Source organism: Haematobia irritans, chromosome 1 (genome assembly GCF_050003625.1).
Source record: "Haematobia irritans isolate KBUSLIRL chromosome 1, ASM5000362v1, whole genome shotgun sequence".
Classification (NCBI taxonomy): Eukaryota; Metazoa; Arthropoda; class Insecta; order Diptera; family Muscidae; genus Haematobia; species Haematobia irritans.
Window position 1 is genome coordinate 252,802,665 of NC_134397.1, and position 23,604 is coordinate 252,826,268.

The window sequence follows — 23,604 nt, forward strand, 5'->3', positions numbered from 1 at the left end:
AGAAATTCGGGCTATTCCGGCCGAAATGCTCGAAAAAGTTGCCCAAAATTGGACTTTCCGAATGGACCACCTAAGACGCAGCCGCGGTCAACATTTAAATGAAATTATCTTCAAAAAGTAAATGTCATGGACCAATCTAACGTTTCAAATAAAGAACCGATGAGATTTTGCAAATTTTATGCGTTTTTTTTTTTTTTAAAGTTATCAAGCTCTTAACAAATCACCCTTTATATATAAAATGTTGTTACAATTGTGAGACATGTCTAAGCCATGGCACTGTATGTCACACAACTACCAATGGTACTAATTTCCATATTTATGGTCTATATAACCATTTGTGTTAGCCCGAAAGCATGCACACATTTTCAATTGGAATTTTCATAAAAAGGAAAATTGTATTGCCTTCTCGGTTGCCAATCGTGCACTGAAAAAAATATTGTCGTGAGGTCTAAGATTTCTTTCGTCTTGAAAATACGAATGCAAATTTTGCTTAGCATAGAAGACACATTTCTCAAATATACATTTTTTTTCTTTGTCCAATAGTCGATAAACTTTTCAATGAAGTCGTATTATCCTTATAATTAAGTTATTTCACTTAAATATCGGTATCATAACATGAAAAAAAATTTTGGGCTAAGGTCAACTTAACTTTATATAATTCAGAAAAATTCTTTAAATTTAACGAAATTGTCTTTCAATTTGTTGTCTTTTTCTTTTTGCATCTGGACTACAATGCAAAAAATCGTTCAAAAATAGGACATGTTTTTCAACACTTTATTTTAAAGACGTTTTTTTACTTGAAACATAGCATAATTTCTACTGGAAGTCGAGTCTTAATTTGGAAAATAAAGTTGTCGTTAACTCGTTTTTAAAGGGCTTTGATAGCATATGAAGGAAAAAAAAACTGAAAAAACGAAAAATTAAAATTTGCTTCCTAGAAGCAAGTACATAAAACCCAAATTTTAAAGAAAATTGTGTCTAGTATTCTCTGCTTCTTTGGCTCGGAATCAATACCAACATTTTTACACCGCGCATGCTGTTTTTTCAGTGTGCCAAAAATATTCTAACAAAACTTGACAATTTCCAAAATTTACCAAATTACAAAAAAAAAATATTTTGAAGTTTGTCAACATTTTATTTCTATAGAAAATTTTGTCAAAATTTTATTTCTATAGAAAATTTGGTCAAAATGTTTTTTCTAGAATATTTTGTTAAGATTGTATTTTTTCAATATAGATTTTTTATCAAAATATTATTTCTATAGAAAATTTTGTCAAAATTTTATTTCTGTAGAAAATTTTGTTAATATTTTATTTCTATAGAAAATTTTGTCAATATTTTATTTCTATAGAAAATTTTGTCAAGATTTTATTTCTATAGAAAATTTTGTCAAAAGTTTTTTTCTATTTTGGAAATTTTGCAAAAATGTTATTTCTATCCGAAATTTTGTAAAAATGTTATTTCTATCCAAAATTTTTATTTCTATAGAAAATTTTGTCACCATTTTTTTTCTATAGAAAATTTTGTCAAAAAATTATTTTCTACATTTTCTCCGCTGTCTTGTTACTTCGCTGTCTGTTTTTCTACTGGTGATTACTTTCTCTTGTGTTTTGAATATATCGGCATACGATACAAAAACACAAGAGAAAGTAATCACCAGTAGAAAAACAGACAGCGAAGTAACAAGACAGCGGAGAAAATGTAAAGTACAATAGATAGTTTCATTTTATTTTGTGAATTTTGTAATTAATTTTTGTACAATTTTGTAATTTGTAGCTTTGAAAATGGTTCTGACGAAGTCAACCGAAATATCGGAAAATAAAAAACAAGAAACCAACAATTTCAAGTTTAATTTATAGACCTACTAGCGTAACCCGGCCCGCTTCGGTGCGCCTTCCAAAGCGTATTTGTAGGAATATTTTGCGTTAAGTTAGTCAATCATATCCTTCGTGCTGAAAACAAATTCGAAAAGATTTGAATTCTTTCAAACAAATCCGACTACGTGCTTTTTCGTTTATAGGTACAAATACGACGGATATGCATATGTAAAACGGTTCGTCTTGAAAAATGTCGGGGAGAGGGTGTACCCTTTCCTCCAAATTTTTTAAATAATGTTCTGTATTCAAGTAGTTGGACAATCTTCTATATTTCTTGTGAATTTTAAGGGTGGTTTGTCAAGGAAAGGTATCCTTCTTCTCAACATATCTGAAAATTGAGCACTACATTATAATAACATATAAAGAATTACTGTTTCCCATCCAATAAATCGGAAAAAGCAAAAGTAGTAAAAAAGTTTACCACATTAATATTTGCTAAAATGTTGGAAAATTATGCACCCTCTACGTTGGCTGCCAATTTCATGTAAATTTAAGTTCTTTACTAAAAAGAAGTCAGGCAGAAGCCTGTGCATAAAATATGTCATAAAATTATGTATCGAGTTCCCATTTACAGAAAACCCTCTACTTCCAATTTAAGAAAAAAAAAACGGACAAAAGGGAACCCTCTCCCCACCTTCGCTCTACTCCGACCTGATATCGAACTATCACGTACCCTATATTAATTTCACAAACTATTCAATGGTCCCTATAAATTCTATCGAAGTAAATCGACAAAGTTTATTTCAATTTTCCTCTTCCCCAACCAGATATCGAAAAATCATATACCTACTAATCATCAATCATGTATACATTTACTCACCTCCTCCCACGTTCCCTGTAAATTTCAAGTAGATCGGAGATGTTTAAATTTTGCTCTATTGTTTTAAAGGGACGTCACTTTTCCCGATACAATATCGACAAACACCGTAGTGAATAGCATCCCTAACTTTCCCTGAAAATTCTTGAAACTTTCCTTCAAGTGTGGGGCAAGGAAGGTTGCCTCTACGTTCATAACCTTCCCCCACTGCTTTTGTTAATTTCAAGAAAACTTAAGAATTTTTGTTTTTAGAGGAGGACCTCCTCCCCGACCAAATATCGAAATGTGATGTAGCGTATCTTTTGTAAACGTCCCAGAAAATGTAAAGCAAATTATAAGCCTAAAGGGGCGACCCCTATTCCATTCAAATAGCACAAAATCAGGTATCAACTATTAATATAGTAAACTTTCCCCAGTCCTCTGTAAATTTAAAGTAACTCGGTAAAGTTTAATTGTTTCTCTGTATGTACTTAAGAGAAGCGGATGTCTCCCTATGCCCTTTTATTTTTATTAAAAAATCAGGAACCTGATATAAATTTCATAACTCACCCATTTGTTCCGTAAAATTTCAGTCGGGGGAGTTTAGTTTTGTTTTCACTGTACTTTAAAAAAAAGTCGGGCAAAGGGGTGGCGCCCCTCCCCGACCAAATATCGAAAAATAATGTAGCAGATTTTTGTCTAGATGCCAACCCCAACATTCTATGAAAATTTCAAGCAAATCGCATAATTTTGTTCCAAGTTTCAAAAAGAAGGGCAAGGGGAGGGGGGGACCTCCCCCGTCCACATATGAAATCATCAGGTACCCCATATTAATTCCATAACCTCACCGCATGTTCTCTGTAAATCTCAGATAATATAGAGAATTTTAGTTTTTTCACTGTACTTTAAAAAAAGTCGAACAAAGGGGAGGTCCCCCCCGCCACCAAATATCGAAATATAAAGTAGCGGATCTTTGTCTAGATGCCAACCCCAACCTTCAATGAAAATTTCAAGCAAATCGGTCAACTTTGGTCCAATTTTCAAAAAGTCCGCCAAAGGGGAGGTCCCCCTCCGCGACCAGGTGTCAAAAAATGAGGTACCCTATTTTCACCACATGAACGCCCCTACGATCTCTGAAAGTTTCAAGTAAATCGGATCAGCCGTTTCGGAGCCAACTCGGTACATACAAACAAACAATCAAACAAACAAACATAGATTGAATTTTATATATATAGATAGCCGAGATTGTGAGATAAAAAATCAAAATTTTATTTATATAGCAAATGTTGTCAAAAAATTTTTCTATAGAAAATTGTCTCACAATTTTATTTCTATCCAGAATTTTTTAAAAATGTTAATTTTATCCAAATTTGTCAAAATTTTATTTCTATAGAAAATCTTGTCAAAACCTTATTTCTGTAGAAAATTTTGTCAAAATTTTATTTCTACAGAAAAGTTTGTCAAATTTTTATGTCCATAGAAAATTTTGTCCAAATTTTTTTTCTATACAAATTTTTGTCAAAATTTTATTTCTATAAAAAATTTTGTCAAATTTTATTTCTATACAAAATTTTGTCAAAATTTTATTTCTATAGAAAATTTTGTCAAAACTTTATTTCTATAGAAAATTTTGTCAAAATTTTTTTTCTATAGAATTTTTTTTTTAATTTTATCTCTATAGAAAATTTTGTAAAAGTTTTATTTCTATATAAAAATTTGTCAAAATTTTATTTCTATAGAAAATGTTCTCACAGTTTTAGTTCCATCCAAAATTTTGTAAAAATTTTAAAAATTTTGTCAAAATTTTATTTCCACAGAAAATTTTGTCAAATTTTGTTTTATTTCTATAGAAAATTTTGTCAAAATTTTATTTCTATAAAAAATTATGTAAATTTTATTTCTATAAAAAATTTTGTCAAAATGTTATTTCTATAGAAAATGTTGTCAAACTTTTATTCCTATAGAAAAGTTTGTCAAAATTTAATTATACCCTGTGTCACACTGTGGAACAGGGTATTATAAGTTAGTGCATATGTTGGAACACCCAGAAGGAGACGAGATAGACACATGGTGTCTTTGGCAAAAATGCTCAGAGTGGGCTCCTGAGTTGATATAGCCATGTCCGTCTGTCTGTGAACACATTTTTGTGATGAAAGTCCAGTTTTAGTCGAATCGACTTCAAATTTGTCACAAGTATGTGTTTTGGCTCAGAATAGAACCATATTGATTTTGGAAGGAATCGGTTCAGATTTAGCTATAGCTCCCATATATATGTTTTTCTGATTTCGACAAAAATGGTCAAAATACCAACATTTTCCTTTGTAAAATCGCCACTGCTTAGTCGAAAAGTTGTAAAAATTTCTCTAATTTTCCTAAACTTCTATTACATATATATAGAGCGATAAATCATAAAAAAATGTTTGCGAAGTTTCCTTAAAATTGCTTCAGATTTAAATGTTTCCCATATTTTTTTTTACTAACATTGTGTTCCACCCAAGTGCATTAGCCGACTTAAATTTTGAGTCTAGAGATTTTGTAGAGGTCTATCAAATTCTGTCCAGATCGAGTGATATATTAATGTATGTATTTAGGACAAACCTTTATATATAGCACCCAACACATTTGGCGGATGTGATATGCTATCGAAAATTTTGATCTACAAAGTGGTACAGGGTATAATATAGTCAGCTTCGGCCGACTTTAGACTTTCCTTACTTGTTTTTTTTTTTATATATTATTTGAGCACCACCTGCCATTGCAAGTGACACATTTTGTGCTACTCTTTAGAAACTTTCAACGGTAAAGCCACCGTTGAGGATTCTGTACCTAGAAAACTAACTAATTTGATTGTCCTTTTCGTTTCAGGTCCCCAATGAGATCGGTTCACTAGACCCCCTGCGTGGCTATCAAGGTGAAGATATAGAAATACAACTGCCTGGTAAACTAACAGTTTACGATATTGATTGGTTAGCCGTTTGGTGTGTGGAATATCGTCATAATTTCGGTCATGTCTATATACCCAAAGATTTGGATGTACCACCGGCATTGGGACAAACGAAAATAACCGTAAGTTTGAAATGCATAGAACTATGCCATGTTTCCCATTTAGATTGATTTTTATATTAGACGTTAACTGTTTAGTTGACCTATAACCAGAATATTTTCCCAATTTAGTTGTCATCAACTAATCACTCCAACATTCCTAAAACATATTCCCCACATACCCTCCTTAACATCCATCGTTCCATTTGTGACAATGACTTTGACATATAAGAACTTTTTTTTTTGAAGAGGACTTTATGAACTTGAATCCCAAAATTCCAATATATAGAAGGTAAGCAATGGTTTTCAAACTGTATGAGAATATACAGTTTAGTAAAACAAAAAATAAAAGGCGAATTGTATATTTCCATAACACGAACCTAAGGAGTTTCACTTTTATGTTAAAATAAATTAAATTGTTTTAAATTAGATTACATTAAATTATTTTTATAATAAATTATATTACAATTAGCGAATTTAAATTAATTTAAGCCAAACTAATTTGATATGCCAAAAATTGTGTAAACGTAATTATAGTGATGGGCGGTATGTGGTAGGCGAACACTTGTTTGCTTGTATTTCATAAGGGAAGCCCAAAATATATGATGGAGATCCACGACGCCTAGCGGCGTGTAGCAGATAGGCGAACACAAAATTGCGTCCATTTCTTTGCGAAGCTCAAAATAAGAATCTATACTGATTCCTTGGCGGATAGTGTTGCCTTTGCTTAAAAAATTCTTAAGCTAACCACTAGGCACTATTGTTGCCTATCCACGTGGAGTTGCCAATGATTCCGAATTTTTTAACCCGTCTCTAGGCATTATTATACCCTCCACCATAGGATGGGGGGTATATTAACTTTGTCATTCCGTTTGTAACACATCGAAATATTGCTCTAAGACCCCATAAATTATATATATTCTGGGTCGTGGTGAAATTCTGAGTCGATCTGAGCATGTCCGTCCGTCCGTCCGTCTGTTGAAATCACGCTAACTTCCGAACGAAACAAGCTATCGACTTGAAACTTGGCACAAGTAGTTGTTATTGATGTAGGTCGGATGGTATTGCAAATGGGCCATATCGGTCCACTTTTACGTATAGGCCCCATATAAACGGACCCCCAGATTTGGCTTGTAGACCCTCTAAGAGAAGCAAATTTCATCCGATCCGGCTGAAATTTGGTACATTGTGCTAATATAGGGTCTCTAACAACCATGGAAAAATTGGTCCACATCGGTCCATAATTATATATAGCCCCCATATAAACCGATCCCCCGATTTGGCTTTCGAAGCCTCTAAGAGAAGCAAATTTCATCCGATCCGGCTGAAATTTGGTACATGGTGTTAGTATATGGTCTTTAACAACCATGCACAAATTGGTCCACATCGGTCCATAATTATATATAACCCCCATATAAACCGATCCATAGATTTGACCTCCGGTGCCTTTTGGAGAAGCAAAATTTATCCGATCTGGTTGAAATTTGGTACGGGGTGGTAGTATATGATATTTAACAGCCTTGCCAAAAGTGGTCCATATCAGTCCATAATCATATATAGCCCCCATATAAACCGATCCCGAGATTTGGTTTTGGAGCCTCATGGTACGTTTAGAAGAAGTTTCTACGCAATCCATGGTGGAGGGTACATAAGCTTCGGCCTGGCCGAACTTACGGCCGTATATACTTGTTTTTAATTGGCAATGTGCCATTAATTTTATCCTAGAATATATCAACTTAAAATATGGAATTACATGTTTTTATTCTACTCCAAGGTGGAATATTTGAAGGATACATTTTTAGCGACATAGTTCCGCCTATCGTCCCACGACATTCTTGCGTTTACAAACAATCTTAGACCACCACAAATAAAGGTGCGAATTTAGGGATAGACATCGATGACAATTATGAATTTGGGCAGAGTAAACTGGGAATTAGTTACCTCCTCGGTGCTGATTGTTTGGATGACTGACACTAGAGTAGAAGCCAATTTCGAATTTGCATAGAGCTAACTAGGAGTTATAGAGCTTCGTCACCGAAGACACGTTTGCCAATACCTTACTGGCAACGTTTGCTCCGGGCGCAGAAAAACTACTAAAGGATATTTTTTAATGGTGTGGAACAGATCTGTCTGATCTTCCGAGTAGGGAAAAAGAATCTGATAGAAACCCAGGCTGACCCTGGTATCCTAACTATCGCTAAGAAGAATGATGAACTTGTAGCCACACGTAAGTGAGAAAAGTCGTAGAAAGCATCTGGACAAATCTCATCTCTCTGATAGACACCATCAATCCCGAGTAGGGAATAAGATCCTAACAGAAATAATGAGTGGCCGTAGTACCTTAAGTCTAGCTATGAAGATCGGTAAAATCCTAAGATCCTGACAGGGATTCAGAGTCTCTCTAAGAAGTTCGGTGAACTTGTGGCTAAATCTAAGCGAAATAAGTCAGACACGCATCTGAAAGAGTCAGAGCTTTCTGATAGACGCCTTCATTCCCGAGTAGGAAATAATATCCTTATGAAATTACGTGTGGCTACGATGAACTTGTAGCCACACGTAAGCGAGAAAAGTCGTTCAAGCATTTGGAGTAATCTGATCTCTCTGATGGATACCATCATTTCCGAGTAGGGAATAAGATCCTGATAGAAAAACTGATCGGCCTTAGTCTCGCTAAGAAGACCGACGAACTTGTAGCCGCTCGTAAGCGAGGACATCATACTAGCATGCGTCTGATCTACGTCGTGGTAGGTCCACGATTTCAAATTTCACAAACCCCAGGGGGAAATATAATATCTTCATTTCGTTTGGGGGCCCGAAATCCGTAGGATCGATGTATGGCCACCGGTTGTCACAAAAGACTGCAAGGGATTTGGCATGACTTAATATAGTGGAATGGTGTAGACCACTCAAACTATACAATCTTCACGAGAAAACCCGGCTGACCATGAGATCCTGACTCTCGTTAAGAAGATTGATGAATTTTTAGCCACACGTACGCGAGATAAGTCGTTCAAGCATCTGAAATAGTCTAATTTCTCTGATGGAGCCCATCATAGGGAATAAGATCCTGACAGAAAAATTGTCTGATCTTAGTCTCGTCAAAAATATCGATGAACTTTTAGTCATACGGAAGCAAGGGAAGCCATACTAATATCTGGAAGAATCTGATCTCGGATACAAGCGGCGATCCCATCCTCAAGGGGAAATATAATATTTGCTTTTCATTTGGGGGTGAAATTCCGAAGAACCGTACTCGTATAGTGGGTGGACACGGCTTATTACAAACGACTTTTAGGTGCCTTAGTATGTCTTCAAAAGGTTGGAGGAGACATCAGAGAAGCTCGAAAATCTATTAATCATGTGATCAGATACATTATTGATTAAGTGAATTAATTCACCATATTGAGGACGAAGTACACTGTTGCCGTTCAGAGAGCAATTTCCCCGGGACATTCCATGAAGATGGAGAATGACTCGAATGATCGGAAGAAGTCGAGGAATAATTAATCACGTGATCATGTGCATATAGGGAATGTAACTGTGATGTCTCAGCTGCAATCGAATAACTCTCGGAATGTTAATAACTGCATCCCACTTCTGAATCCAAGAATACAAAATGAATGTCTGAAAAGTGGGAATTCTTAAATCTCTAACAATCATGCAAAAATTGGTCCACATCGGTCCATAATTATATATAGCCCCCATATAGACCGATCCTTAGATTCAGCTTGAGGAGCCTCAAAGAGAAGCAAATTTCCTCCGATCCAGCTGAAATTTGGAACATGGTGTTGCTATATAGTCTCTAATAATCGGGCAAAAATTGGTCCGCATCGGTCGATAATTATATATAGCCCCCATATAGACCGATCCCCTGATTTGGCTTGCGGAGCCTCAAACAGAAGCAAATTTCATCCGATTCGGCTGAAATTTGGTACATGGTGTTGGTATATAGTCTCTAACAATCGTGCAAAAATTGGTACACATCGGTCCATAATTATACATAGCCCCCATATAGACCGATCTCCAGATTTAGATTGCGGAGCCTCAAAGAGAAGCAAGTTTCCTCCGATCCGGCTGAAATTTGGTACATGGTGTTGATATATAGTCTCTAACAATCGGGCAAAAATTGGTCCGCATCGGTCCATATTTATATATAGACCCCAGATAAACCGATCCCCAGATTTGGCTTGCGGAGCCTCAAACAGAAGCAAATTTCATCCGATCCGGCTGAAATTTGGTACATGGTGTTAGTATATGGTCTCTAACAACCATGCCAGAATTGGCCCACATCGGTCCATATTTATATAGCCCCCATATAAACCGATCCCCAGATTTGGCTTACGGAGCCTCAAAGAGAAGCAAATTTCATCCGATCCGGTTAAAATTTGGAACATGGTGTTGGTATATGGTCTCCAACAACCCTGCAAAAATTGGCCCACATAGGTCCATAATTATATATAGCTCCCATATAAACCGATCCCCAGATTTGGCTTGCGGAGCCTCAAACAGAAGCAAATTTCATCCGATCTGGCTGAAATTTGGTACATGGTGTTGGTATATAGTCTCTAACAATCGGGCAAAAATTGGCCCACATCGGTCCATAATTATATATAGTTCCTATATAAACCGATCCCCAGATTTGGCTTGCGGAGCCTCTAAGAGAAGCATAGTTCATCCGATCTGGCTGAAATTTGGTACAGGCCGTTGGTATATGGAATGTAACAACCATGCAAAAGTGGTCCACATCGGTTCATAATTATATAAGCCCCCATGTAGACCGATCCTCAGATTTATCTTGCGGAGCCTCTAAGACAAGCAAATTTCATCCGATCCGGCTGAAATTTGGTATATGGTGTTGGTCTATAGTCCATATCGGTTCATAATTATATATAGCTCCCATATAAACCGATCCACAGACTTGACCTTCGGAGCCTCTCGAAGGAGCAAAATTCAACCAATCCGATTGAAATTTGAAACATTTCGCCTGTGTATGGTCGATAATAACCATGCTTAAATTGGTCCGTATCGATCTATATTATATATAGCCCCCAAATGAACCGATCCCCCCGATTGCCACTCGAGCCAAAAATAATCTACCAAAATTTTATTGCCATAAAAATTTTGTCAAAAATTTATTTCTATAGAAAATTTTGTCAACATTTTTTTTCTATAGAAAATTGCGTCAGAATTTTATGTCTGTAGAAAATTTTGTCAAAATGATATTTTGTAAAATCTTCCAAAACATCAAGAATTCTACCAGTCTACCAAACAGTAAAAAATCTGTCATTTTTGGTAGACTCGTGTTTATATTTGTATATAGGCCCCATATAAAGCGAACCCCATATTTCAATTCTGGCTTTATAATTACCGCACAAAATTTCATAAAGGTTCGTAATTATTTCTTCCCTATAAAGGGTGATACGGTCAAAATTTGGTCAAGGGAAAACGCGTGTAAATCGGTGAAATCGTTTATTTAAAAAATCAAATTAAATTTCTTTTTCAAGTTCAATTAGTATAAAATTCAGGAAAAATATTCAGTTAGGCTTTCGCTTTTCCAAATCCGAATTGCCGGGCCTCACGCTTGACACATGCCATCAGATTTTGTACAGCCACCATGTCCGCCTTCTTCGCCGCAGAAAGCCAGTTTGCCTTGAACTGCTGCTCGTCCTTAGCAGTTTTTTGGTCTTCTTCAGGTTCCGCTTGACAATAGCCCAGTATTTCTCAATTGGGCGGAGCTCTGGCGTGTTGGGAGGGTTCTAGTCCTTGGGAACCACCTGCACGTTGTTGGCGGCGTACCACTCCATGGCCTTTTTACCGTAATGACAAGATGCCAAATCCGGCCAAAACAGTACGGAACAACAGTGTTTCTTCAGGAAAGGCAGCAGACGTTTATTCAAACACTCTTTCACGTAAATTTCTTGGTTGACAGTCCCGGAAGCTATGGAAATGCTGCTTTTCCAGATATTTCTTTGCGAACTTTGACAGATTTATGTGCTTGAAAATATCTGCTACCTTTCCCCTTCCTTTTGCCGTATAAAAATCCTGTCCCGGAAGCTCCTTGTAGTCGGCTTTGACGTAGGTTTGGTCGTCCATTACCACGCAGTCAAACTTCGTCAGCATCGTCGTGTACAGCCTCCGGGATCGCGCTTCGACCGTCGTATTTTGTTTATCATCGCGATTTGGAGTCACTACCTTCTTGTAAGTCGATAGTCCGGCTCGATGACCGGTTGTAGACGATACACCCAGCTTATTTGCGGCATCTCGGAGAGAGAGGTTAGGGTTTCGCTTGAAACTACCGGCAACTCTCTTTGTCGTCTCAGCGGCTTCCGGTTTTCGATTTCCCCCCGATCCAGACTTCCTGGCTGTCGACAAACGTTCCCCAAACACTTTAATTACATTTGTAACGGTTGATTTGGCAACTTTTAGCGATTTTGCCAGCTTTGCGTGCGAGTAGCTCGGATTTTCACGATGCGCGAGCAAAATTTTGATACGCTGCTCTTCTTGCTTGGACGGCATTTTGACAACTGAAGAGTGAATTCCAAAATCAAAATAGGAGCAACATTCTACACACACACACCTTCAAAATGAGGGGTGTTCAGGTTTTTTAAATGCAAAATTGAAAGAAATACGTCAAGTTTATATTGACCAAATTTTGACCGTATCACCCTTTATACCGGTCAAGAACTGAATATGTACGTATCTAATCGACCTTTCTTTTGTCTACTATATATCCCGCATGGACTAACTTACAATTTAGAAGAAGTTTTAAAATGCCTTGCCATCGACTGCAATCCAAGTAATTTAATTGTTAATGACCGTCTTTAGTAGAAGTTTCTACGCAATCCATGGTGGAGGGTACATAAGATTCGGCCTGGAGGAAATTACGTATATACTTGTTTAAACTCACTTTTACTGGGCAATTATTTTATCTCCAAATAAAATTACAAATAACAAGAAATTAAATATATTTCATTGAAATAGAATATTATAACACAACACCAGATTGATATCAAAAACACTCAGAAATTTTTGGACGTTTTTTTTCGCGACGCTCAAATATAAATTTTTGCCATAATTGATGGAATACTCCATTAAAACTATAAAATATAGCAAAATCTTTTAAAGGACTTCTAGGAGAGAGTAGAATAAATTTTAATATGTTTCAGTTTCACTGACTTAAGGCAAAAATATTCGCATTTATTGTAATTCAAACTAATAATAATAATAAAGTGTATAATTTTAACTTTTATGAAAACTCTTACCTTCTATTTATATTTGGGAAAAATAAACGACTTTTAACGAATTCATTTAACATAATCAACATTGTATATTTGTATTATTCTCTATTGTCTATTTTGTATTTAAATCACATCAATTCGACTCAACTCAACCACGTCAAACATTATAAATTTATAAAAAAAAAATAAATAAAAAATCATTAGCCTCCATGGTGGTATTCTCCTGTAAGTAAATACCAATAGTATTTTAGTATTCTAAACATAAATCATTATTAGTTCATTTTTTTAAATCATAATTTTATATTAATTTTATTATTATTATAATTTAAAATAAACTATAAGATTTTCTTAATTTCATCTCAATTTCATCATTTCAGACTACAACTTCACCACGACCTATATATGCCAATTGCCGTGAGATTATACCGAATAAATTGCAAGTGAAATGGGAGCTACAAGGTGAATATATACAAATCGATTTGATAGGACGCATAGCCGAAGATCAATATATGGCCTTTGGTATGTCGGGGGCCAATGGACGGGCTCAAATGTCTCAATCGGATGTTGTGGTGGCATTCTATGATTCCACCACTCGCGTCTTCAGGGCAGAGGATTATTTCATCACCGATTTATCACAGTGTGATGGTCGCAATGGGGCTTGTCCCGATGAAAGGTTGGGAGGACGTAATGATGTTGTTGTATGTAAGTAAACTGAATAAGATTTTGGTAGAAACTACACAGAAAAAAATTTCACGAAATTTTTTCTTTTTCAAATTAAAGTCTTGATTGAGTTTTAAAAATATTCAATTAAAAATTTCAAAAAAAATCAAAAAATTTTTTAATTGAAACAAAAATCAAACACAAAAATGAATAGTAGCAATTAATTGTTTAATTGTATCAATTAAATTGTTAGTTGACTTTCAACTAAATTTTTAATTGATACTATCATTTGAAGCAATTTCACATTAAAATTAAAAAAATTTTAATTAATTAATTTCGTAATTGAATCAGAAAAAAAAAATTTTTGTGTGTATTGGAACTTTTTTTTATCCTATTTTCTTTTTTCTTTTTGTTTTCTTCAGTGAGTGGTGATAGGAAAAATGGTGTTACCACCATTCGCTATAAGCGGCTCTTGCAAACCAATGAACATATCTATGATCGGGCTTTACCCACTGACCGAGAGGTGTCCATTATTGCGGCCATAGGACCTTTGAATAATCGCAAAGAAGCCAATGCCCATACTCATACCGGAACAGATCATGTGGTCGATGATATACGTATTAATTTCTCTTCAAGGGTAAATAATCATTGTTCTCGTGCTCTATCTCTTTCTCTTTTATATTATATGTGGTGAATTATTAATTCATATCCTCTCTCTCTCTCTCTCTCTCTTACTGTTTCTCTTTTAGAGTGATAACGACTGCACAAAATCCTTGTATAATATCAAAGATGAATCCGGCCCCGCGCCTTGGCCTACACGTAGAATATCCAATGAATATTCATTCACAGCTCGTATTGGTGCCACTGGTGGTAAACGAGGCTATTCAGCCATTACTGGTAGTCCCTCTTGGGGTATTGCTTGGTATATCAATGATTTACTGATACCTGAAATCACCGTGGAACGTGGTAAAACCTATGAGTTCCTGGTCGAAGGTGGTGATAATCCTAGCCAACCGGCAAGGTAAGTAAGCAAAAAAGCTAATAGTAACAAGTATATACCGCCGTAAGTTCGACCAGGCCGAATTTTATGTACCCTCCACCATGGACCATATACTAACACCACGTACCAAATTTCAACTGGATCGGATATTTATAATTATGGACCGATGTGAACCAATTTTTGCATGGTTGTTGGAGACCATAGACTAACAAAATTTCAACCGGATCGGATGAATTTTCTTCCTCCAAGAGGCTCTGCAAGCCAAATCTGGGGGTCGGTTTATATGGGGGCTATATATAATTATGGACCGATATGGACCAATTTTTGCATGGTTGTTAGAGACCTTATACTTACACCACGTACCAAATTTCAACCGGATCGGATGAATTTTGCTCCTCCAAGAGGCTCCGGAGTTCAAATCTGGAGATCGGTTTATATGGCGGCTATATATAATTATGGACCTATATGGACCAAGGTTATTAGAGACCATATACTAACACCACATACCAAATTTCAACTGGATCGGATAAATGTTGCTCCTCAAAGAGGCTCCGCAAGCCAAATCTGGGGGTCCGTTTATATGGGGGCTATACGTAAAAGTGGTCTAATATGGCCCATTTGCAAAAACATTCGATCTAAATCAATAACAACTACGTATGACAAGTTTCAAATCGATAGCTTGTTTCGTTCGGAAGTTTGCGTTATTTCAACAGATGGACGGGCATGCTCAGATCGACTCAGAATTTCACCACGACCCAGAATATATATACTTTATGGGGTCTTAGAGCATTATTTCGATGTGTTACAAACGGAATGACAAAGTTAATATACCCCCCATCCTATGGTGGAGGGTATAAACATTACGTTCCAAAATTGTGAACGGATGGTAACAAAATGAAACGGAAATATTCACAAAAAATTAAAACAAAATGTGTTCACGGTTTCGTCCAAGGGTGTTAACGATTTCATGAACGTTTTTCGTTCATTATCATCATTTTATCGTTGTCAGCAGTGTTGCCAGTATTAGGGATTTTTTCCCAAATTTGGGATATTTTTCGTGAATGGGAACGAAGTTGGGGATTTGGTAAGGAATTTCCATAAATTTGGGGATTTTTTTTCGAGAAATTGTTTTAATCTTTTTCAACAAAATTTGATTTCTATCGGAAATTTCGTCAAAATTCTATTTCTATAGAAGATTTTGTCAAAATTTTATTTCAATAGAAAATTTTGTCAAAATTTTATTTTTATAGAAAATTTTATTTCTATTGAAAATTTTGTCAAAATTTTATTTCTACTGAAAATTTTGTTAATTTTTTTATAGAAAATTTTGTCAAAATTTTATTGTTATAGAAAATTTTATTTTTATAGAAAATTTTATTTCTATAGAAAATTTTGTTTAAATTTTATTTCTATAGAAGATTTTGTCTAAATTTTATTTCCATAGAAAATTTTACTAAAATTTTATTTTTATAGAAAATTTTGTTAATTTTTTTTTTCTATAGAAAATTTTGTCAAAATTTTATTTTTATAGAAAATTTTGTCATAATTAAACAAAAATATTGTCAAAATTGTATTTCTGTCAACATTTTATTTCTGTAGAAAATTTATTTCTATAGAAAATTTTGTCAAAATTTTACTTCCATAGAAAATTTTGTCAAAATTTTATTTCTATAGAAGATTTAGTCAAATTTTTATTTCTGTAAATTTTTTTCTCTAAATTTTATTTCTATAGAAAATTTTGTTAAAATATTATTTTTATACAAAATTTAGTTAAATTTTTTTTCTATAGAAAATTTTGTAAAAATTTTATTTCTATAGAAAATTTTGCCAAAATTTTATTTGTCTATTTATCTTATTTCTGTCGAAAATTTTGATAAAATTGCTTTTCTATAAAAAAATTTGTCAAAATTTTATGTCTATAGAAAATTTTGATAAAAAATTTTCTATAGAAAATTTTGTCAAAATTTTATTTCTATAAAAGATTTTGTCAGTATTAGGGATTTTTCCCCAAAGTGGGGATATTTTTCGTGAATGGGAACGAAGTTGGATATTTGGTAAGGAATTTCCATATATTTGGGGATTTTTTTTCGGGAAATCGGTTTAATCTTTTTCAACAAAATTAGATTTCTTTCGAAAATTTCGTCAAAATTCTATTCCTATGAAAATTTTGCCAAAATTTTATTTTTATAGAAAATTTTGTTAAAATTTTTTTCTATAGAAGATTTTGTCAAAATTTGATTTCAGCATTGTTGTTGTTTTTATTGCAGCTTAAAACCATACATTGACTAAACTACACGTGTAGCTTAACCAACAGAGGAAAAGAATGTTTGTCAAATTTATTTGGGCAAAGCCCTATAGACTGCAAGATGGTTGGATGGACGCACGTTTCGGAATTACCACATTCCTCATCAGCATCCTCTACTACTACTCTACTGCAGCAAAACTATCAACCAATTATCAGAATAAATTCAGGCAGTTCATTAAACCCAACAATGAACCACACTTGAACCTCCCGAAAAAAGATTTTGTATGATAGCCGAAATAAATTCAAAACAAACATATCTCTTTTCGGGAGGTTCAAGTGTGGTTCATTGTTGGGTTTAATGAATGAACAATGCTTAAAGAACAAAACCAACAATAACAAAACAAAAATTTTATTTCAATAGAAAATTTTTTCAAATTTTATTTCTGTCGAAAATTTTGTTAAAATTGTTTTTCTATAGAAAATTTTGTCAAAATTTTATTTTTATAGTAAATTTTATTTCTATAGAAAATTTTGCCAAAATTTTATTTCTATAGAAGATTTTGTTAAAATTTGCATAGAAATTTTTTTTTTCTATAGAAAATTTTGTCAAAATTTTATTTTTATTGAAAATTTTCTATAGAAAATTTTGTCTAAATTTTATTTCCATAGAAAATTTTGTTAAAATTCTATTTTTATAGAAAATTTTGTTAAATTTTTTTTCTATACAAAACTTTATCAAAATTTTATTTTTGTAGAAAATTTTGTCATAATTAAAAAAAAAATTCAAAATTTTATTTCTGTCAACATTTTATTTCTGTAGAAAATTTATTTCTATAGAAAAAATTTCTTTCTATAGAAAATTTTGTCAAAATTTTATTTCTATAGAAAATGTTGTCAAAATTTTATTTCTATAGAAGATTTTGTCAAATTTTTATTTCTGTAAAATTGTCTAAATTTTATTTCTATAGAAAATTTTGTTAAAATTTCATTTTTATAGAAAATTTTTTTAGTTTTTTTTCTATAGAAAATTTTGTCAAAATTTTATTTCTGTCAAAAATTTTGTTAAAATTGCTTTTCTATAGAAAATTTTGTTAAAATTTTATTTCTAAAGAAAATTTTATTTTCATAGAAAATTTGTCAAAAAATTTTATTTCTATAGAAGATTTTGTCAAAATTTTATTTTTCTAGAAAATTTTTTCAAAATTGTATTTCTATAGAAAATATTGTCAACATTTTATTTCTATAGAAAATTTTATTTTTATAGTACATTTTTTCAAAATTTTATTTCTATAGAAGATTTTGTCAAAATTGTATTTCTATAGAAAATATTGTCAAAATTTTATTTCTATAGAAAATTTTATTTTTATAGAACATTTTTTTCAAAATTTCATTTTTATAGAAAATTTTTTCAAAATTTAATTTCTATAGAAAATTTTGTCAAAGTTTTATTTCTGTAGAAAATTTTTTAAAAATTTATTTCTTTAGAAAATTTTGTCAAAATTTTATTTCTATAGAAAATTTTGTCAAAATTTTATTTCTATAGAATATTTTGTCAAAGTTTTATTTCTGTAGAAAATTTTGTAAAAATTTATTTATTTGTAAAAATTTCTTTCTATAGAACATTTTGGCAAAATTTTATTTGTATAAAAAATCTTGTCATAATTAAAAAAAAAAATTTTAAAATTTTATTTCTATTGAAAATTTTGCCAAAATTTTATTTGTATAGAAAAGTTTGTTAAAGATTTATTTCTATAGAAACTTTTGACAAAACGTTATTTCTATAGAAAATTCTGTCAACATTTCATTTCTATAGAAGATTTGGTTAAAATTGTATTTCTATAGAAAATATTGTCAAAATTTTATTTCTATTGAAAATTTTATTTTTATAGAACATTTTTTCAAAATTTTATTTCTATAGAAGATTTTGTCAAAATTTTATTTCTATAGAAAATTTTATTTTTATAGAACATTTTTTTCAAAATTTAATTTTTTTAGAAAATTTTTTCAAAATTTAATTTCTATAGAAAATTTTGTCAAAGTTTTATTTCTGTAGAAATTTTTTTAAAAATTTATTTCTTTAGAAATTTTTGCCAAAATTTTATTTCTATAGAAAATTTTGTCAAAATTTTATTTCTATAGAATATTTTGTCAAAGTTTTATTTCTGTAGAAAATTTTGTAAAAATTTATTTATTTGTCAAAAATTTCTTTCTATAGAACATTTTGGCAAAATTTTATTTTTATAGAAAATCTTGTCATAATTAAAAAAAATGTTAAAATTTTATTTCTATTGAAAGTTTTGCCAAAATTGTATTTGTATAGAAAAGTTTGTTAAAGATTTATTTCTATAGAAAATTTGTACAAAACGTTATTTCTATAGAAAATTCTGTCAACTTTCATTTTTATAGAAGATATTGTCAATTTGTTATTTCTGTAGAAAAGTTTGTAAAAATTTTATTTCTGTAGAAAATTTTGTGAGAATTTTTTTTCTATAGAAAATTTTGTCAAATATTTATTTGTAAATAGAAAATTTTCTCAAAATTTTATTTCTATATAGAAAATTTTGCCAGAAGTTTATTTCTATAGAAAATTTATGAAGTACCTCTTTGCAAAATCTACCAAAACATCAAAAATTATACCAATCTAACAAACAATAAAACATCTACTATTTCTGGTAGAATTCTACCAACTTTGGCAACGTGTGTAGCACACAATTTTACTATTTGAATATTTAGAAGTAAATTTTCGTACAAATTCCCATTTTCATATCTCCAGCACTTGGAAGACGATCACCAGTCTCCCTTCAAAGCTTCTCTAAGTGATTTCACTGCAATGTGGAACGCCGTTCGGACTCGGCTATGAAAAGGAGGTCCCTTGTCATTGAGCCTAACATGGAATCGGGCAGCACTCAGTGGTAAAATAGAAGTTCACCAATGTGGTATCACAATGGACTGAATAGTCTAAGTGAGCCTGATACATCGGGCTGCCACCTAACCTAACCTAACCTATCACCCGTCTCCTGGTGTAGTGGTTCGAAATCGTGATCTTATTGCAGCTTGCTGGATTTGACAAAATTTTAATTTTTTAATTATTACTGATTTTCTACTGTAGAACCTTATCTTTATTTTTTAAAAAACTTGTCAAAAATGTATTGGGGGTTTTTGTAAGGAATTTAAATTTAAATTGGGGATTTTTGGGGACGAAAACATCATAATTTGGGGATAAGAGCCAAAAAATACTGGCAATGTTGGTTGTCAGATTGACATCGCTTGTTCTCCGTTTGACACAACATGCTTGTTGATTCACTTTTATGAACGGATCGTTTGCAAATGAGCACGCCGTTCATGATTTTTTCTATAGAATTGGCTTTTTTATGGATTTAATGTAAAACTATGCTCTTTTACAGATACCATCCATTGTATATTACTGATTCGCCCGAAGGAGGTATTGGCCAAAAATCTGCTCTGGAAATGAGTAAACAAAAAGTTTATGCTGGTGTTGAATTCGATGAGGATGGCAATCCTATACCCACTGCTGGTAAGTGAAAAGAAAATGTGATAAGGCAGTAATTTCACATAGACTCTGTCCCTCTCTTACAGCTGGTCGCTATTGTGAATGGGAACACATTAACATTGATCGCTCTGCGGACAGTGATACATTCGAAGACTTTATGAAGACATTAACGCTGAAATGCGAGGAAGGGGAGCCAGGCTATATGAACTGGACAGTGCCAATGGATGCACCCGATACTTTGTATTATCAGGTAAGTTAAGCAGAGGGAGATTTTGGGATTGTAGAAGGGGATGTAATATTATATCATATTAATTTCTTTTACAGTGTTTCACACACAATAATCTGGGCTGGAAAATCAATGTAGTCGATATGGGTGCATCAACGGCTAGCACAAGAATACCAATCCTGTCACCAGTATGGTTTACCATAGTCCTCACTATGATGATGAGCCTAAGCTTTAGCCTACAACTGAAAAGGATTTTCACACAGGGGGCAAATATTGCCTGATAGTAATCATGGATGACACAGTCATTGCTATTAACATCATTGCTATCATCCTCAACTAATGACAATAAATATTTTGTAATTTATCAGAGTTTTTAAGAAGGAATTATAATTGAAATGTATTTTAATATTTTTTTGTTTTTTTTTATAAAAAATTTTAATTTTTTTTGCTAGCTAGGAAATTGGTAAAAAATGATGAACAAAAAAGAGAAGTGACAATAATTTGAAGAATTTGTAATTATAACAGAAAAACAAACCAACAAAGCATTATTAAAAAAGAAAAACCGTAATATACATATGACAAATAACATAACCGGAAACTCGCATCAATTATTAGAATTTTAGGTCCTTGCTTAACCAAATTAAAGAAAACAAAATCCATAAATCCAAAAATTTTCTGAAACAAACATTCATAATAACACAACAAGGACAAAAATCATGGTTAAATAAAAAAAATGGAATAAATAGCATATCAAACTCTGATAAATTATAAAACAAACAAAAACAACCAATAACCATAAAAAAAATCCAAAAGACATATTTAACTGATAATATTTTTGAAATAATCCAAGCGAGCCAGGCTATATCCATTAAAAAAAAAAAACTTTTAAAAGTTTTATTTTTCTTTAAGTCAACTAGAAAAACACACATATCTTGACAATAATTTTTTTTCTTGGTTTTTTAATAAAAAACAATGAATTAATTGAGAATATATACAGACAATAATTTTTCCAGAAGTATTTTTTTCTGGACTTAAAAAGCAAAAACAAAACCGATGCACAATAATCAAATTCATATATACACTCCAATATACAAACTGTAAGGGCTTAATCTAATTTTATTAAATACACAATGAAATGTATAAAGAGTCATAAGAAAACAAAATACACAGAAACAAAAATATAGTTGGTAAATTTAAATGAAATTTTAACAGTAGACCTCATCACACTTACAATCATTTTCAGATATAAACGATAAAATTTCAAATTTATTTTTGTCAAAATTTTATTTCTATAGAAAATTTTATTACAATTTAATTTCTCTAGAAAATTTTGTCAAAATTTTATTTCTATAGAAAATTTTGTCAACATTTTATTTCTATCGAAATTTTATTACAATTTTATTTCTTTAGAAAATTTTGTTAAAATTGTATTTCTACAGAAAAATTTCATTTCTATAAAAAAATATTGATAAAATTTTATTGCTATTTTGTGAAAATTTTATATCCATAGAAAATTTGGTCAAAATTTTATTTCTGGAAATTTTTTGGCAAAATTTTATTTCTATAGAAAGTTTTGTCAAAATTTTATTTCTGTAGAAAATTTTGTCAAAATTTTATTTCTATAGAAAATTTTGTCAAAAATTAATTTCTTTAGAAAATTTTGTCAAAACTTTATTTCTATAGAAACTTTTGTTAAAATTTTATTTCTATAGAAGATTTTACCAAAAATTTTATTTCTAGAGAAAATTTTGTCAAAATTTTATTTCTGTCCAAAATGTTGTCAAAATTTTATTTCAATAAGATTTTGTCAAATGTTATTTCTATGGAAAATGTTGTCAAAATATTATTTCTATAGAAAATTTTGGCAAAATTTTATTTCTATACAAGTTTTTGTCAACATTCTATTTCTATAGATTTTGTCAAAATTTCATTTCTATAAAAAATTTTGCCAAAATGGAAAATTTTAAGTACTTGTCAAAATTTTATTTTTATAGAAAATTTTGACAAAATTTTATTTTTATAGAAAAATTTGTCAACATTTTATTAATACAGAAAATTTTGGTAAAATGACATTTCTATAGAAAAATGTTGTCAAAAATGTATTTCTTTAGGAAATTTTGTCAAAATTTTATTTCTATAGAAAATTTTGTTATAATTTTATTTCTATAGCATATGTTGTCAAACTTTCACTTCTATAGAAAACTTTGTCAAAACTTCACTTCTATAGAAATTTTATTACAATTTTATTTTTTAAGAAAATTTTATTACAATTTTATTTCTTAAGAAAGTTTTTGTCAAAATTTTATTTCCATTGAAAATTTTCTCAAAATTTTATTTGTATAGAAAATATTATTACAATTTAATTTCTATAAAAACTTTTGTCCAAATTTTATTTCCATAGAAATTTTATTTCTATGGACAATTTTGAAGTATTGGTCAACATTTTATTTTTATAGAAAATTTTAACAGAATTTTATTTTTATAGAAAATTTTGTCAAAATTTTATTTCTACAGAAAATTTTGTTAAAATTTTTATACTATAGAACATTTTATTACAATTTTGTTTCTTTAGAAATATTTTTCAAAACTTTATTTCTGTATAAAATTTTCCCAAAAATTTATTTCTATAGAAAATTTTCTCAATATTTTATTTCGATAGCAAATTTTGTCAAAATTTTATTTCTATAGAAAATTTTATTTTATTTCAATAGAATAGAAAATTTTATTTCTAAAAAAAAAAAACAATTTTATTTCTTTAGAAAATTTTTTTAAAATTGTATTTCTATAGAAAATTTTGTCAAAATTTCATTTCTATAGAAAAATTTTGATAAAATTGTATTGCTATAGAAAATTTTGTTAAATTTTCTTCTATTAAAAATTATGTCAAAATTTTATTTTTATAGAAAATTTTGTTAAAATTTTATTTCTACAGAAAATTTTGTTAAAATTTTGATACTATAGAACATTTAATTACAATTTTGTTTCTTTAGAAAATTGTTTCAAAACTTT

The 23,604-nt window shown here is 31.2% G+C and overlaps 1 protein-coding gene across 1 annotated transcript in view; it reads left to right on the forward strand.

Annotated features, from left to right (window-relative positions):
- Positions 1-21,276, forward strand: part of LOC142220402 (protein Skeletor, isoforms B/C) — a 174,190-nt gene extending 152,914 nt beyond the window's left edge. The window contains exons 6-12 of the mRNA XM_075289517.1: positions 5,539-5,739; positions 13,331-13,655; positions 14,036-14,250; positions 14,363-14,634; positions 20,263-20,393; positions 20,456-20,619; positions 20,694-21,276. Coding sequence (XP_075145632.1) covers positions 5,539-5,739; positions 13,331-13,655; positions 14,036-14,250; positions 14,363-14,634; positions 20,263-20,393; positions 20,456-20,619; positions 20,694-20,876 — 1,491 coding nt within the window. The 3' untranslated portion in view covers positions 20,877-21,276. The remainder of the gene's footprint in view (positions 1-5,538; positions 5,740-13,330; positions 13,656-14,035; positions 14,251-14,362; positions 14,635-20,262; positions 20,394-20,455; positions 20,620-20,693) is intronic.
- Positions 21,277-23,604: the final 2,328 nt, after the last annotated feature.